At 29.5% G+C, this 16107-nt stretch overlaps 3 protein-coding genes across 3 annotated transcripts; all 3 read left to right on the top strand.

The window, feature by feature from the left end:
* Positions 1-1599: 1599 nt before the first annotated feature.
* BX663DRAFT_483980 (Ion transport protein-domain-containing protein) lies at positions 1600-9092 on the top strand (the record flags this gene model as incomplete). Its single annotated transcript, XM_051524530.1, has 19 exons — positions 1600-2576; positions 2637-2789; positions 2896-3225; positions 3287-3342; positions 3406-3557; positions 3620-3701; positions 3829-4012; positions 4089-4557; positions 4619-6812; positions 6906-7155; positions 7230-7409; positions 7493-7712; positions 7846-7917; positions 7992-8207; positions 8301-8401; positions 8479-8621; positions 8702-8786; positions 8861-9006; positions 9067-9092. 19 exons carry the CDS (start codon positions 1600-1602, stop codon positions 9090-9092), a joined length of 6036 nt encoding a protein of 2011 aa, XP_051385453.1.
* A 327-nt stretch (positions 9093-9419) lies between these two features.
* BX663DRAFT_483979 (CBF/Mak21 family-domain-containing protein) lies at positions 9420-12793 on the top strand (the record flags this gene model as incomplete). The annotated part of the gene is made up of 8 exons (XM_051524529.1): positions 9420-9659; positions 9727-9960; positions 10028-10528; positions 10590-11170; positions 11243-11567; positions 11642-11863; positions 11926-12234; positions 12299-12793. 8 exons carry the CDS (start codon positions 9420-9422, stop codon positions 12791-12793), a joined length of 2907 nt encoding a protein of 968 aa, XP_051385452.1.
* Positions 12794-14380: 1587 nt separating this feature from the next.
* BX663DRAFT_499801 (uncharacterized protein) lies at positions 14381-15921 on the top strand. The gene is made up of 2 exons (XM_051526235.1): positions 14381-14622; positions 14719-15921. The coding sequence occupies exons 1-2, from the start codon at positions 14546-14548 to the stop codon at positions 15653-15655; spliced, it is 1014 nt and encodes a 337-aa protein (XP_051385451.1). The 5' UTR covers positions 14381-14545; the 3' UTR covers positions 15656-15921.
* The last annotated feature ends 186 nt before the right edge of the window (positions 15922-16107 follow it).

Raw genomic sequence — 16107 nt, 5'->3', positions numbered from 1 at the left:
AATAATACAAGAAGAGGCAATTTTTGATATTTTTCATAAACTATTCTTCCTCTGTCCTCTATTATTATCCCTCCTTTTTTTTTCTTTTCTTTAAACAACTATTGCTTTGACTTTCCAATTATATTAAATCTAATTGGGCTCATTTTCACGACTTTTATTTCTAGTTGTAGGCCATAATCATATCATGAAGATGATGAAGTTATAAAGCTTTCAACAAAGGAACATTGCCACGCTTCTGATTCAATCAAAAGAATGAAAAAAAAAGAAGAATTAAAGTAACAACGAGGAATTAAAGATATTGAAACAAGTATCCCTTCACTAGAAACTTCGTCCTCTAAACAATATCTCCGATATGCACAATATATAATGGCTCATATTAATAACTTATTGGATTTTTATTGTTTTAGAATAGCAAAAATTAATTGGCAGAATTATCATAGAAAATTACGAGCTCTTAATCAATGCACAAATATTTTTCTAAATGGTTAATAAGAACAAAAGATAAAAGACTGGAAGAAATAATAATAATAAAAAAATTTTGGTTCTGACATATTGCCCATTTATATAAAAAGGTACAAAAGTCAATTTCAAGATAAAAAATGCCATTGGTAATTTTAGGAGATAGATTTAAAGATAAAAGACATATTTATATTCAAAGACATAAACATGACGTATCGGAAGAAATCCGTAAACACTTGAAGAAGAAGTAGAAGTCTGGAGAGGTTTTGCTTTTAGATATAAATGAGGTCAGAACTTCGAGTGTAAATCGATAAAACAGGACTATGCATTGTTTATTTATTTTTTAATAAATATTTGTATAATAGGTTTGCCACTCTTACCTATCTTGAAATTTAAAGCATTCTAAAAACCAAGATAATACCTATATTCATCATATACTGATCTGCAACGACTGTAGTATATTTTGGAATAGTAATGTTATGGCTTGTAAAAACATGTTTCTCATTTCAACAGAGATATGGGTTGGCCAAGGAAGACCCAATATTTTTCTGTAGAAAATGAAATAAAAGTGCCACAACGAACATGGTTGACTCTTCTTTACAGGAGAGACTTAAAGATTTATACAGTTAAGATAATCATTCTATTGCACTAAAAAAAATATCAGCTTTGTTTTTTTTCTAATCTCCCGAAATTTTGTAGGAAATTTTACTCTAGTTTTGCAAGCCTCTTATTGTAATATTATTAAACGAGTATTTTGAATATTTTGTAGTCAATATAGAGAGTGTGTCATTTTTATTGACAAAACGAATTAAATACGTTTTTATAGAAAATCACTGGCAAATTTAAAAATTTCGGGGGGAAATCGACTTCAAAAAAAAAACAATAATTTGCCAATTAGAAAATTTATGAACTCAGGTTCTTTTTCAATGTATTCGTTGTACTGCAATATAGCAAATACATTTTTTTTCTTTTAGATCCCCTCCCCCTCTTTTTTTTTTTGTTTTTATATTGTAGAAAAAAAAGGGTAAAGAAACTCTCTCTTTCTTGCCCCCTTCTTTTTTTCTATAGAAAATGTCTTTCATAAAAAATAAAAGCTTATCAATAAATAAGAGGCCATCGTTCAATAATCCTTATAAACAAATGAAAGATGATTCGAAAGATGATCAAAATCTTCAGCAAAAAGATCAAGGTGAAGAATTGTCAAATTCATTCATGACATTCGCTCCCAAATCAAGTGTCAGTATTAATCGCCGTTACACTCAAAAGAAACAACCACCCAATGTGACAGAATTCATGACAGAATTTGAACAGGAACGACGATCCTCGCCCCCTCGATCTCCTATTGAAGAAGATGATGATTCAATAACAAATGTAAAGAGTAATATGATGTTATATGATGATGCTCAAGATTTTTCAGATACTGCTCGTTTAACAATAAATGCATCGTCTATTTCAGGATTTTATAACCAAGAAGAAAGCAGTAATAGTCAGCATTATACTATAGATAAGCCAACAACAAATCAAAACAAATTTAATCCAATACATACAAAGGAACACAATGCTCGTATATCATTTCAACATGGACGTCCAGTCAGTAAAATGTATGAACCTGCATATATTGATCCAGAATTAGAACAAAAGTCGAGTCGACGAAAAATGAGTCAGTTTATTTATTTTGATAAAAAAGTTTATATTGAAAGCATATCTAAAACAATAAGACAAGTATCTAGAAGAGTTGTTAATGTGCATAATATTCATGAAAATCATGACTTTTCACTTCAAATTTACCGAAAAGATTTGATTAATAAAAATAGCGAACAGCTTTCTTTAATGAAAAATGTAACAGCTCAGCATAATGAAGAAGACGGAAATGAATCCGATACCTCTTCCCATGTAAATGAGATAATACCTATGACTCTAACCTCTTCTAACATTCATTGCAATACAACGTCTATTTCTCAACAAAATATTACTGCAGCATCTACTACTACTGACTACACAAATATCGCTTTTCAACAAGAAAATAAGCGTTTTACCAAATTAAGTGGAAAGAGTCTAAAATTATTTTCTCCAACAAATTCATTTCGATTACTTTTTGCTAAAATTTTATTTTGGAAGTAAGTTATACAGAAATTAAAAAAAAAAAAAAAAAAAAAAATTAATAACAGATTGAATAGATGGTTTGAAACATTTATTATGCTTTTATTAGTGTTACATGGAACTGTGCTATTAGTAGTTGGTTGGGGATCAAACCCATACCCAAATCCACCTAGTGAATGGACTCCAACTTGGGATCAAATTGTGCTTCTTGTTATATTTTCACTTTATACGTAAAGTATAAGCTTTATATCAAAAGAATATAAATAGCTCGTTTCTTCTTCTTTGCCTTTCTTTTTGTTAAATAACTAATGAAGATTTTATATCTATTATATATAGTTTAACAACCTTTTGTCGTATCATTGTTTATGGCCTTATCATTAATTCAGATTCGAATTTTAAAACAGCCTTTTTAAGACATAGTTGGAATAGAATCGATTTTGTATCTATTATAGCTTATTGGATCGACTTAATTCTATTGCTTACTCATCAAGAGATTATAGGAGACTATAGACGAATTCTAGTATTTAAAACGCTTTCAGCCCTTATTTTATTTCGTTTATTGAATTTGACAGATGGAAGTAAAGTCATTTTGAATAGTCTAAAAAAGGCTGCCCCTTTATTAGTAAATGTTTTATTTTTCGTCCTATTCTTTTTTGTTATTTTTGCGTAAGTTTTATATACATGGAAATTATCCATAAGATAAAGTAATTACTTATTCAACTTATAGAATTGTTGGTGTACAGTCCTTTGAAGGATCATTTAAACGACATTGTGTATGGCATGGTAAAGTAATTTTAAATAATAAACTTAAATTTACTAATTATTAATATACATACATGTTTAAAGATCCTAATAATGCAAGCAATACACAAGAATTACAGCAATACTGCGGTGGTTATATAAATGCTTCGGGAGCAGTTGTACCATACAAACTAAAAGATGGTACTTCTGCACCATGGTCAAAAGGATTTATTTGTGAAAATGGTTTAATATGTGAGGTATGATAATAATAATAATAATAATAATAATAAAAGGCTTTTACTAAATATATTAAATTCAGGAAACCGAAAATCCTTTTGGAGGTACAATTAGTTTTGATAATATATTTTCATCCATGCTGATCGTTATGATTATCACTGGTGGTAAGCTGATAGTTGTGATAGTAAAAAAAAAAAAAAAAAAAAAAAAAAAAAAAAAAAAAAAAAAAAAAAAAAAAAAAAAAAAAAAAAAAAAAACTTTTCCAGCATATTTAGTTGCCTTTATTCATAGTACAATCATGGACTGATCGAATGTATGATATGATGGATGCTGAATATTTTATAGCTTGCCTTTATTTTGTTATTATTGTCATTGTAATGAATCTTTGGCTTATTAATTTATTTATTGCTGTTATCACTGAAATGTTTGCTAAAGTTAGAGAAGATTCTCAGCATTCTGCATTTACTAACTCAAAGTAAGTAACGATATATATATATACATATTTGTAATAAACTGCGCTATTATGTTTATTTAAAATTTAATATAAATAGAGCAAGACCCGTACTAGCAGACACTAAAGAAGAAGAAGGCGAATGGGCATTTTCAGAACAAGATAATACCCAAACAAAAGCATCAAAAAATAGGTCAAAATTAGCCTCGATTGTCAAATACATGAAACCATTTTGGATTATATTGGTTGTTATTGATTTATTTTGTATGGCCTCTAAAAACATAAATATGACAGAGGCTCAGATTGCAGCTTTAAATTTGGCAGAGACTATATTTACATTTGCTTTTCTATTTGAAATTATATTACGTATGTTAAGTCAAAGAAAAAATTTGAAGGAGTTCTTCGAGGATAAGTTCAATTTTACAGACTTTTTTATTGCATTAATCACTACCATCATCCAAATTCCTCCTAATCACAAGAATGAGTTTGTATATGTATGGTTTACTGGATTCCAAGTTTTACGTATCTATAGACTAGTTGTAGCAATCCCTAGATTAAGAAAGTTAATGGTAAAAAAAAAAAGAATGCCTTTTATATATATACATACAAGTATATAATTTTTTTTATTAGTCCCGTGTTCTAGGAAGTGTACATGGTCTTATCAACTTGACATTTTTTATTATATTAGCTACTTTAATATGTGCTATAATTGCATTTCAATTACTTGAAGGAGTTATTAACGATCCAGAAGATAGTCCTGAAATGCGATTTTTCTCAGTCTATAACTCATTTGTTGGTTTATATCAACTCTTTTCCGGTGAAGATTGGACGACTGTACTGTATAGTATTATGGAAGCTGGTTCGAATAACGGAAACAGTGCAATTTACGCCCTGTTTCTTGTATTTTGGTTTGCCTTTTCGAATTTTGTTTTAGTAAACATGTTTATTGCTGTTCTAATGGAAAATTTTGAAATTGCTGAAGAAGATAAACGTAAACGACAAGTTTTACAATTTATGGAAAAGACAGAAAATGAATTAGATAAAAATACAGTCGTCAGTCGATGGAATCTTTATAGATATTTTAAACCTAAAGCAAAAGGCTTAGATATTAAAAATATACCTAGTAATCTTATATTATCCGTACAGAAAAGCATTGTACGTGAGTTTATGAATGAAGCAACCGAATCAAACATAAATGAATCTCCAATGATACATTCGAAGATAGACAATCATAATATCGAAAAATATCCAAATAATGGAATCCTTGGTAAAATACAAAATTTTTTAACTCAATTATTTACCAGTTCTTCGGAAAGAAAACAGCAGCAGCAGCAGCAACATAAACAACGACAAACCAATAGTTTATATATTGATTCTATTAATGTTTTTGATCAAGTTGGAACATTTTATGACTTTAAAAAAAGAGGAGCTACGCATGACCTTAATGAGCCTAGATCATTACGATATTTGGTTGACCCAACTTTAAGAGAGACAGTTGCTAGTAGATATCAACAAGAAATAATAGATCTCGATATTGAGGAGAGAAAGGCATTAAAAAGGGATTTTATTGCTGCACATCCTACCTATGATAAATCACTCTATCTATTTTCTTCAAGGAATCCTATTCGACGATGGTGTCAATTAATTGTGCCGCCAAGCCGTGGAGAACGTATCTTTGGTACACGTGCATCTAAATGGGGAAGCATTATTTTCTTAACATTCATTACATGTTGTGTCATTGCTAACGTTGTTCTCACGATTTATAACTCTCCTGTTTATCAGTATGAACATCGAAACGATCGTTCTGCCATTATGCCTTTTATTTATGCTGACTGGGCCTTTACAGTGATATTCACATTTGAGTTTGTAGTAAAAGTCATTGCTGATGGCTTACTATTTACACCTAATGCTTATTTACTAAATGGATGGAATATACTTGACTTATTTGTATTGATCACTTTGTATATGTCAAACTTTGGTAATTTTGCTGCATCTACTGGGTTGGAACGTGGATTTCGTGCATTTAAGGCATTACGAGCTTTACGTCTCATCAATTTACTTGGTCCTGCAAAGGAAACATTTTCCGCTATTTTGGTGACAGGTCTTCCACAAATTTTTGATGCAGCTGTTTTAGGTTTATGCTTAATTGTTCCATTTGCTATCTATGGACAAAATATCTTTATGGGGCTCTTTTATTACTGTAATGATGGGGAAGGAAATAAGATAGAATGCATTTATGAGAGGTCTTTAGGTACACAAGAGCCTATGCCTGATGATACTAGTATCTACATGCCACGTGTCTGGAATAATCCCTATGTCTATAGCTTTGATTCGTTTTGGAAATCTCTTTTGATCTTATTCGAAATAGCGAGTGGTGAAGGTTGGATTGATGTAATGACGACTAGTATGAGTATTACAGGAAGAGATCAAGCACCTCAACAAGATGCAAGTCAGCTTTGGGGTATATTTTTTATGGTTTATAATTTAGCTGGTTCTGTATTTGTCATTTCACTCTTTCTTGGTGTTGTTATTGAAAATTTTACCAAAAGAAATGGTACAGCTTATTTGACAAGTGATCAGCGACGTTGGCTTGATCTTAAAAAGCTGCTTAATCAAATCCGACCTGCCAAGAGACCTAAGATTGTTCCCAAGAATCGTATTCGTAAATTGTGTTATGATTTAACAGTTGAAAAACGAGGCAAATTTTATAAACTGATAACTGTTGTTATCATATTAAATATCATATTCTTGTGTATGGACACAGCTAATAAGAAAGACACCTATAGCACAGATAATGATCCAACAGGATGGGGTTATATTAAAGGTAAGAACACATATGGAAAAGATGTACCTTTTTATTTATTAATTAAGCATAATGTATGCATCTATTATTACTATATAGTGTACATTTATTTAGGCTTCATATTTATTTATTGGCTTGAGATTCTGATCAAACTATTAGGGCTTGGCTGGAATTCATTTAGACAAAACTTATGGAATCTATTTGATTTTATAATGGTTATTGGTAGTTTTATTACTGCTATTATTACTCTTAGTAATCCCTATCTTCAAGTTAATATTGAATCACAAAAATTATTTATGACCGCACTTTGCTTTAAACTTGTTCAAAGAAGTGATAGTTTAAATCAATTGTTTACCACTATGGCGTAAGTCAATATATAAATATATACGTAACCATTATTTATTGGGTTCTTTTTTTTTTTTTTTTCCTCCTCATTAGGGCATCGTCATATCGAATTCTAAATGTATTTGCTGTCTGGTTTATAGTTTTGACGACCTATGCCATTATGTTTATGCAGATATTTGGCTTAACTAAATATGGACCAAATGCAACAACAGAACATGTTAATTTTAGAACTTATTCAAATACTATGATTTCGCTTATTCGATATTCTACAGGGTAAACAAAAATACTAGTTAAAGAACAATATACATATAAATATATATATATATATATATATCTTACATATCATTTTATACTAGTGAGGGATGGAATTCAATTATGCATGATTTCACTGTAGAATATCCACACTGTGTTTTAGCAGATGACTATCTTGATTCTGATTGTGGATCACTTAGATGGTCTTATTTTTTATTCTTGACATTCAACATTATATCCATGTACATATTTATTGCTATTTTTGTAGCTGTTGTAGCAGATAATTTTTCATATGTTTACCAAATCAGAGCCAACTTTTCTTTGGTGAATAGAGATGAAATCAGAAAATATCCTTTTTTTTTAATTATTATTCTTTAATATTTTTATTATATTATTCAATATCCATATACTTATCCTTAACCCTCTCTCTCTCTCTTTGTTTTTTTTTACGTTTAAGATGACTTGGGCATCAATAGATACAAATAGAACAGGGTACATCCTACCAAATCAATACATAATATTCTGGAAGGTAAATGATTAGAAAATAAAGGAAACGAATGAATGAATATCGATGATTCACTAATATACACTATAAATCATTAGAAATTGGAAGGCATATTTAATATTAGAATATTTGAACCGGAATTCTCTTATAAAAACTTGGTGAAGACTTGTACTGTCTCACAAAAGTCCATAGATAATACAAATGATACCCGTTACCAACATCATCTTGACCTGAAAGCTCTTAATTCCAAGCTAAATCTATTAAATAGACAAGAGATTCATTTGAGGAGACAAGATCTCGAAAAAATATATTGGGTAAGCCAATATGAAAGAAGCAATCTGTATACTATATATATATAACATGTATTAACTTGTTCTTACCTCTCATATCGCTTTTATCTCTTTTAGGAAACTGCATTGATTGAATCTTCATCTAAAGGTGTATCATTTAATCAGATGCTATTAATGTTAGCACAAAGAAAGTTGATTGTTCCTGAGAATGCACTTGTGTAAGTCTTTTATTTTTTTTTTTTTTTTTTTTTTTTTTGTATCGAATCGATTCAGTCTTCTGACTATTTTATAATAGATTAGAGGAATTGTTAGAGAATCAGAAGAAAGAAGAAGCAATACATACCTTAATTTCAATTGACCGTGTAAGAGGTTTACTCGAAACGATTGCTCTAAGGAAAAAGTTTTTAAAGTATTTGGATGATAAAAAACAAAAGAATAGTAAGTATAAATATAAGCAATATTATGATTTGTTTAAATAATGAAAACATTTCTCTCTCTCTCTTCTTTTATCCAATTAGTACCTACTATTGTCATTAACGAGAATGATAAGATACAACCTCAAATGAATGATATAAAAACTTGCGATGAAATATCGACTGCAAAGTAAAAAACATCTATTTAATGATTAATCAAAACCACGTGATATTAATATATTTACATGAATATATTTAAAATAGTAGAAGTCATAATTCGTTTTATGATTTATATTTATCAAGTGACGAAGATGAAAGCCATGAGGATATAGAGAATGAAGATACAATTGCTACTTCTCGATTAGATAGTAGTTCGATGAATGATAATATGTCATACAGTATTTGGGAAGGTGAATATAATGTGGCATACTTTATATGTTCTTATCATTGATATTTTTAATTTCTATTAGACATGTTAAAAGAAGAAACTCAGTAGAAAAAAAAAAAGAAGAGGAAACACACTGTTTTTTTTTATATAAATTTATTTCTTGTCTTTGTGATAGAAAGACCTTTAAATTATTATTAAAGTCTAAATAAATAGACTTTTCTTTTTTTTTTTTTTTTTTCAGGCACTTTTTAACATAATTTTGAAATAGAGCTGATTGTTTAATGTGGCTTGTGTGCATAAAAGCGGTCACGTCACATATCCCTTCTTTTTCTCTATTTTTTTTTTTTTAAGAAAATAAAATAAAATAAAAAGCTTTTTTTTTCATATACACATATAACTGTTGCTTTACTAAAATAAACGCCGCACAAGGAACACATGTCAAAAGCCGACAAAAAGAATAAAAAGGGACAGTCCAAAGCTGTTGAAAAAAAGACAACTAATAAAACCGACAAAGCCGTTAACAAGCAAACAAACAATAAAAACGATGCCATTGACGATAAACTTCGTGATGCCATTTTATCTTTGGGCGGAACTAAGAACGATCTGAAGTTTTTAGAAAATATCGATCTCGAAGATGATGACAAGTTAGAGACCGATGCTAACAATAAAGAAGAGGTATATTAAACAATTGTATTAGTTTTAGTAATGATAATTATTTAACAAAGTGTTTTCTAATTCAAAGGCTTCTCTCCAAAAAGAATTGAAAAGTTTCATGGCAAATATTGGTTTAACATCTGACAAATATGAAAAGGAAGTTGAAACAGATAATGAATTAGAAGAAGAGGAGAATGAAGAAGAGGAAGAGGAAGAGGAGGAAGAGGAGGAAGAGGAGGAAGAGGAAGAGGAAGAGGAAAATGATGAAAATGATGCAGAAGAAGAGACCTTAAAGATTCATAAACCTAAATCATCATCTGTGGTATGTATATTATCGAAAAAAAAAAAGAATATTAAAGTAATAATGCATTAAATCCATTATTTGATAGTTAATTGAACCTACACCATACTGGTACAATGTTTCTCTTCCTAATGTATCTGTTGAAAATGTATCAAGACTAAATGCAGCTGAAACATCTGAAAAATACACTTATGCTAAACAACTCTTGAATGAAGAAAATACGAAAGCAGAAAAGCATCCACTTCTTACTTCATCTAATCGTAACTTTATGTCCAATATTATTACATCTGGTACTTTAAACGATAAGGTTTCTGCTTTAACATTAATGATTCGTGAATCTCCTCTTCATGCTATAAAGACATTAGATACTTTAATGGCAATGGGCAGAAAGAAAGGCCGTAATGAAGCTGTAATGGCAATGACTAGTTTAAAGGATTTGTTTATGGGTTCTGTCTTACCTGATCGTAAATTGATCTATTTTGCTGATAGACCTCTTGCATCTAAAGATGTGCAAGATGTTCATTTGCTTTTATGGGCATTTGAGGATCACCTTAAAAAAACATATCTTGAATTCCTTAAAATGGTTGAGGTATATATGCATATAATACATATATAACTTTTATAATTTACTTAATTTTGTTCAACGTTAGGAACTTGCACGTGATACTTTGATGTATGTTCGTAATAATATGGTTGTTTGTATGTTTGATCTTTTAGTTAATAAGCCAGAACAAGAGCAGAATTTATTAAAATTGCTTGTCAACAAGTTGGGTGATTCAGATAATAAAGTTGCAGCCAAATCATCACAGTTATTGATTGAATTACTGGTAAAGCATCCTGGCATGAAGTTATTTGTCATTCGTGAAATAGAGCAATTCTTATTCCATCCCAGTACTAGCGAAAAGGCTCAATACTATGCAATCATTACTTTGAATCAAACCATTTTAACTTCAAAGGATACAGTAGTAGCGAATAAATTAATTGAACTTTACTTTATTTTCTTCCGTAAGATTCTAAAGATTGTTGAAGAAGAAGAAAAGGAAGAATTAAAGAAAAAGAAGAAGGCACAATCTGAAGAGGAACCAGAGAAAAAGAGTGAAAAGAAGAAAGCCAAAGAAAAGCTTCAAAAGAAAAAAGAAATGGAATTAGAGGATCATCAAGCGAAAATGATTGCTGCTATTTTAACTGGTGTTAATCGTGCATTTCATTTTGCTAATATTTCTGATGAAATGTAAGAATGAAAAAAAAAAAACGGTACAAACAATTAAATTATTATTTACAATATGATGATTTTATATTATAGGGTTGAAAAGCATTTAGAAGTTTTGTTTAAGATAACTCATTCAAGTACATTTAATGCTGCCATTCAAGCTCTCTCGCTAATTTTCACCATTTCTCTTTCAAAGACAAATGTATCTGATCGCTTCTATCGTACATTATATGAATCATTATTGGATCCTAGAATTAGTCATTCTTCAAAACAAGCCATGTATCTTAATTTATTGTTTAAAGCCATTCGTGCTGATACAGATACTCGTCGTGTAAAAGCTTTTGTAAAAAGAATAGTACAAATTGCTGCACGAAATCAACCTACTTTTATAACTGGTATCTTTTTCCTTTTAAGTCAGGTAATATATAACTATAACTATATCTACTATATACAAGCTTACTAACGTGTTATTTGAATCCAATCCTTTTATAGTTAATGGAGGCTCAACCCGGTTTAAGAGCTATGCTAATTACTGCTGAAGACGATGAAGAGGAAGAATATTTTGTTGATGCACCTGAAGAAGATGATGATGAAGAAAAGAAGAAGAAGATTAAAGAAGAGAAAGAAAAGAGGGTTAATACTAAAGCTCAATATGATGGTAGAAAGCGTGATCCTAGATTCAGTAACGCTGAAAAGAGTTGTTTATGGGAATTGGTAAATAGAAAAGAGTGCATAGAAATTAGCTAAAGTTAGCTTTACTTACTTTTAAAATATAGATTCCATTCAAAAATCATTATCATCCTTCTGTTGCTAAATATACTGAACAATTATTTGCAGGCGAGCCTATTAAAAATCAACCTGATTTACATGATTTCACTTTAATGCATTTCTTGGATAAATTTGTTTATCGTAATGCAAAGAAAACAGTAACAACTAAAGGTCAATCTATTATGCAGCCTCTTAGTGGTAGCAGGCGTGATGGTGGTATTGTATTTACTAAAGGCAGTGGTATCAAAGATGCTAGTGTTGCAGTCAATTCTGAAAAGTTTTTGAATTTGAAGGAAGAAGATGTCAATGCTGATGAAGTAAGTATAATAATAAAGTATAAAATAACAAGGAATGTCACTCATCTTGGGTTTATATATATAGGTCTTTTTCCATAAATATTTCAATCAGAAGGCAGCAATTGCACCTAAAAAACCAAAGAAAGAAAAGAATCTAGATGAGGATGATGAAGAAGACGAAGTATGGCGTGCCATGATGTCATCTATACCCGGTGGATTAGAAAATGAAGATGAGGATGATGAAGGGCTCGAAGATGATGAAGATGATGAAGATGATGAAGCCATGAGAGCTTTATTAATGGACGATGAGGATAATTTTGAAGGAGAAGGAGAAATGGTTGAATTTGGATCTGATGACGATAATAATGAAACAATGGAAGATGAAGATGATATTGAATTATTGAATGCATCAAGCATGGATGAAGAAGAAGTTGAAAATAGTAATAAACGTCCTGCAGATTCGGAAAATAACACAAGTCAACGTCAAAAGAAAAAACAAAAGAGAGAAAGTCTTCCTACTTTTGCTTCTTATGAAGATTATGCCAAGCTTATTGAACAAGACTTGAGTGATGAAGAATAAAACTGTAAATAATAATAAAATATAGAATTTGCTAGTATCAATTGTCTTTTTTTATTATTATTATTTATTCAAAAAGAAATGAATAATGAAGTCATTGAATAGCCCATTTTGTGTAGTAAGTTACTATCAAGAATCAATAAGGCCAACTACTCTCTTTTTAGTGATATCAAATAGTATTACTTCAAGTCAGCTTCAGTTATATTCACCCAGTCTTTATTTCATTTATTTGAATAATAGCTTAAATTCTTAATGTATCTTTTATTTTATTTTACTTTACTTTTGTCTCTTAAAAAGTAATATTTATGGAAAGGCCTCTTTTACATTTGCACTTATACCAGCGTCCAACACGTTCCTGTACCTGACACAATGATTGTGTCTAGACTTGTGTTAAACCTTTTAGACTTCTCCTCTTCTTGGTTTAATTTTATTTATTTTATGAAGAGACAATCTCTTGTGAATATACTCGGATATATTACGAATTTAGTCAACTATAGTTAACATCACATTGTAACTTCTTGCATGTAAAGAATTGTCCTGTATTATTTGTTCTATCATTTATAAAAAAAAAATGGAACTAAAAGGGATTTAAATGATATTCTTAACTTGTAATAGCATTTAATGACTTCATTACAAAATAAAAAGATCCCTTTTTCTTTTTTTTTCCTTATCAAATATGACTATGAATGGCGTTCTTATTATTTTTGTATTTTAAAGGAAAATGACGGAAAAGGAAGTATTTTCTTATTTTCAAGTTTTACAAGATACACGTATATCAAAAAAAAAAGCTTATATTTATCATATATGTAAAAGGGAAAAAAATGTCGTAAGTGGAAACTTCATCATTAAACTTGATATATTTACTATTAAACAGATAAAGAATTTTAGTATTATTAAAATTTACTATGCAAGTCTAATAACAAAATTAAAAAAAAAAAAAAAAAGTTGCCATTTGATTGGATAAATTATGTAAATGAAGTAAAAAAATGGTTCCAATAAACAAAAGACAGAAAAAACTTCCGGAGTTTTAAAATCAAATTCATTTTATAGTAAAATAAATCAAACAAGTGTATTATTGAATAAATACTAAATATAAAGATGCGTCTAGAGATAAATAATTAATTTATTCAATTAAGAGTTCATAAAGTAAATTAGAAGAGGAACTTGATCTACTTGAATTAAGTAAGAAATAGTAGGCTTATCTGTGTATTATTTTATTACACATTCGACTAACCCATAATTTAGCTTCAGTCAGACCGGAAGTTAAAGCAATTGTACTGAGTTAGAAATTTTAGTTCCATTGTATCTATAGTAAAGAGAATAATAAACTCATCAAGAGTATTGGAAATATATCCTATTTCTTTATTTAAAATTGAAACGTCGTACTAGTAACTGCCTAATATTTTTAATGCAAATAATGATAATACATAATTTATACATTTATATATTTTGTACCATGACAATCTTAAAAAATATATATATATATAATTTTAAGTGAAACGTCTGGAATAAACATTCAGCTTTCTTCTTGGTTCGGAGACCTTCTTTGTTTAAAAACCCGGCCGAATTGTGTAATATTTTTGGGCTTCTTTTTTTTTATAAATTACAAATCAAAGTTAGATATTTTTTTTTTTTTTCTTTTTTCAAGTATTGTTCTATAAAATACCCTCTTCTATATTTCTTTTTATTATTATTATCACATACTCTTCCTTCTCTTCTCTTCCCTATATTTCTTTTTATAATATAAATATTAAAATGCCTATTCCTATTGAATTCAATTCTATTCGCCGTATGAGCACAATCACTGTACCCAAACAAGATATTAATTTTGAGTGAGTTTTTAATTAATATTTTATATACACGAAAAAGAAGTGAAACCTTTTTTTTTTCTTTTTGAACTAAAACATTAAAAACTCTTTTTATATTAGCGCTTATGATTTTCAACTCTGTCAACCACAAACTGATATTAAAGGGGCGTTAGAGTCACGCGAACTTGAAGCATCTTTTTGTCGTGACTTTGCTTGCTGTGGTTTGGTTCTTGAAGACCTTCATAATTTATTACAACATTATGAAGAATGTCATGTTAGACTTGAAGACGATGAGAGTAGTTTTTTTGACGATAGTGAAACTACAAGTTGGTCTTCTATTGCTTCTTCATCTGTACCAAGTAGTCCTATTATGTTGGACGAAGAGAATGATCAAATTATTAATTTGAAAAAAAAGGCAGCTGCTTATCTTTCTGATTTATATAATTCAACTTCCCCTGTTTCTGAAGAAGACTTAACCGATGAACAAGAAGAAGTTGCTGTAACAGAAACATTAACAACTAAATCAACTACGACACCATCGGCTAAAAAATCTTCAGGAAAGAAGAGATCTTATAATCAATTAAGTTCACCTCCTAATGCACTTGATATATTAACTCAAACTGCAGTGAAAAAGATTGCTCTTGCTTCGGGTGGTGATATACCTACACCCTTATTAACAGATGAAGAATTTTTAGCACAAGCTGGAGCCCTGTTAGCTTCCGCCAATGTAAATTTGAATTCTGATAAACCCTACAAATGTCCAGTTCGTGGGTGTGACAAAGCTTATAAAAACCCTAATGGGTTAAAATATCATAATCAACATGGTCATTGTAATATGACAGCTGATGAAAGTGAGATCCTGTCTAAACCCTATCAATGCACAATTGGTGGTTGTGGTAAAAGATATAAGAACTTGAATGGGTTAAAATATCATATTGAACATTCTCATATGGCAGTTTTAAATCATACCTTATCTTCTTTCTTTTCATCACTTACGGCTAATGATGAATCATCTCTATCTTCCTCACAGTCATCATCTACCTCGAATTCTTTCTAAGAAAAAACACTCCCCTCATATATGTATTTTTTTTTATTCCTTTGTATACACATTTTACGTCCCTTTTCCTCACACATATACTCTCTCTCTCTTTCCCTCCTACATACATATATACATACATATATTCATATATAGATATGTCGCATTTTCGCTTTTTGTATTAATATTTACATGTTCAATATCATGACTATAACTTATTGTTTCGGTTTTTTTTTATATTGTTTATATACATTTTTTAAATAAATGAATTTATTTATTACAAAGCACTCAAGTAGTATAATTTTCCATTTATAATAATTGTTTCCCCCGGTTGTGTAACTAACTGTCTTGTGGGGATAAAAATAGTATTTTATATAAAAAGGAACCGTGTATTATAATGATAATTTTAATTTTATTTTATAATAGGAAAAGGTACCAGTGTTTTTTTTTTAAAAAAAAAAAAAAAAAAAAAA

This window comes from Cokeromyces recurvatus (assembly GCF_025118155.1).
Source record: "Cokeromyces recurvatus strain NRRL 2243 chromosome Unknown BX663scaffold_5, whole genome shotgun sequence".
NCBI lineage: Eukaryota > Fungi > Mucoromycota > Mucoromycetes > Mucorales > Mucoraceae > Cokeromyces > Cokeromyces recurvatus.
The sequence above is the reverse complement of the archived record's forward strand: the minus strand, read 5'-3'. Positions and strand labels throughout refer to the sequence as shown.

What these genes read in the sequence shown, in the direction of transcription:
- BX663DRAFT_499801 (XM_051526235.1), top strand. Translation starts at nt 14,546, where the DNA reads ATGCCTATTCCTATTGAATTCAATTCTATTCGCCGTATGAGCACAATC. An exon ending in AAACAAGATATTAATTTTGA is followed by an intron (nt 14,623 to 14,718) that starts GTGAGTTTTTAA and finishes TTTTTATATTAG; the next exon opens with CGCTTATGATTTTCAACTCT.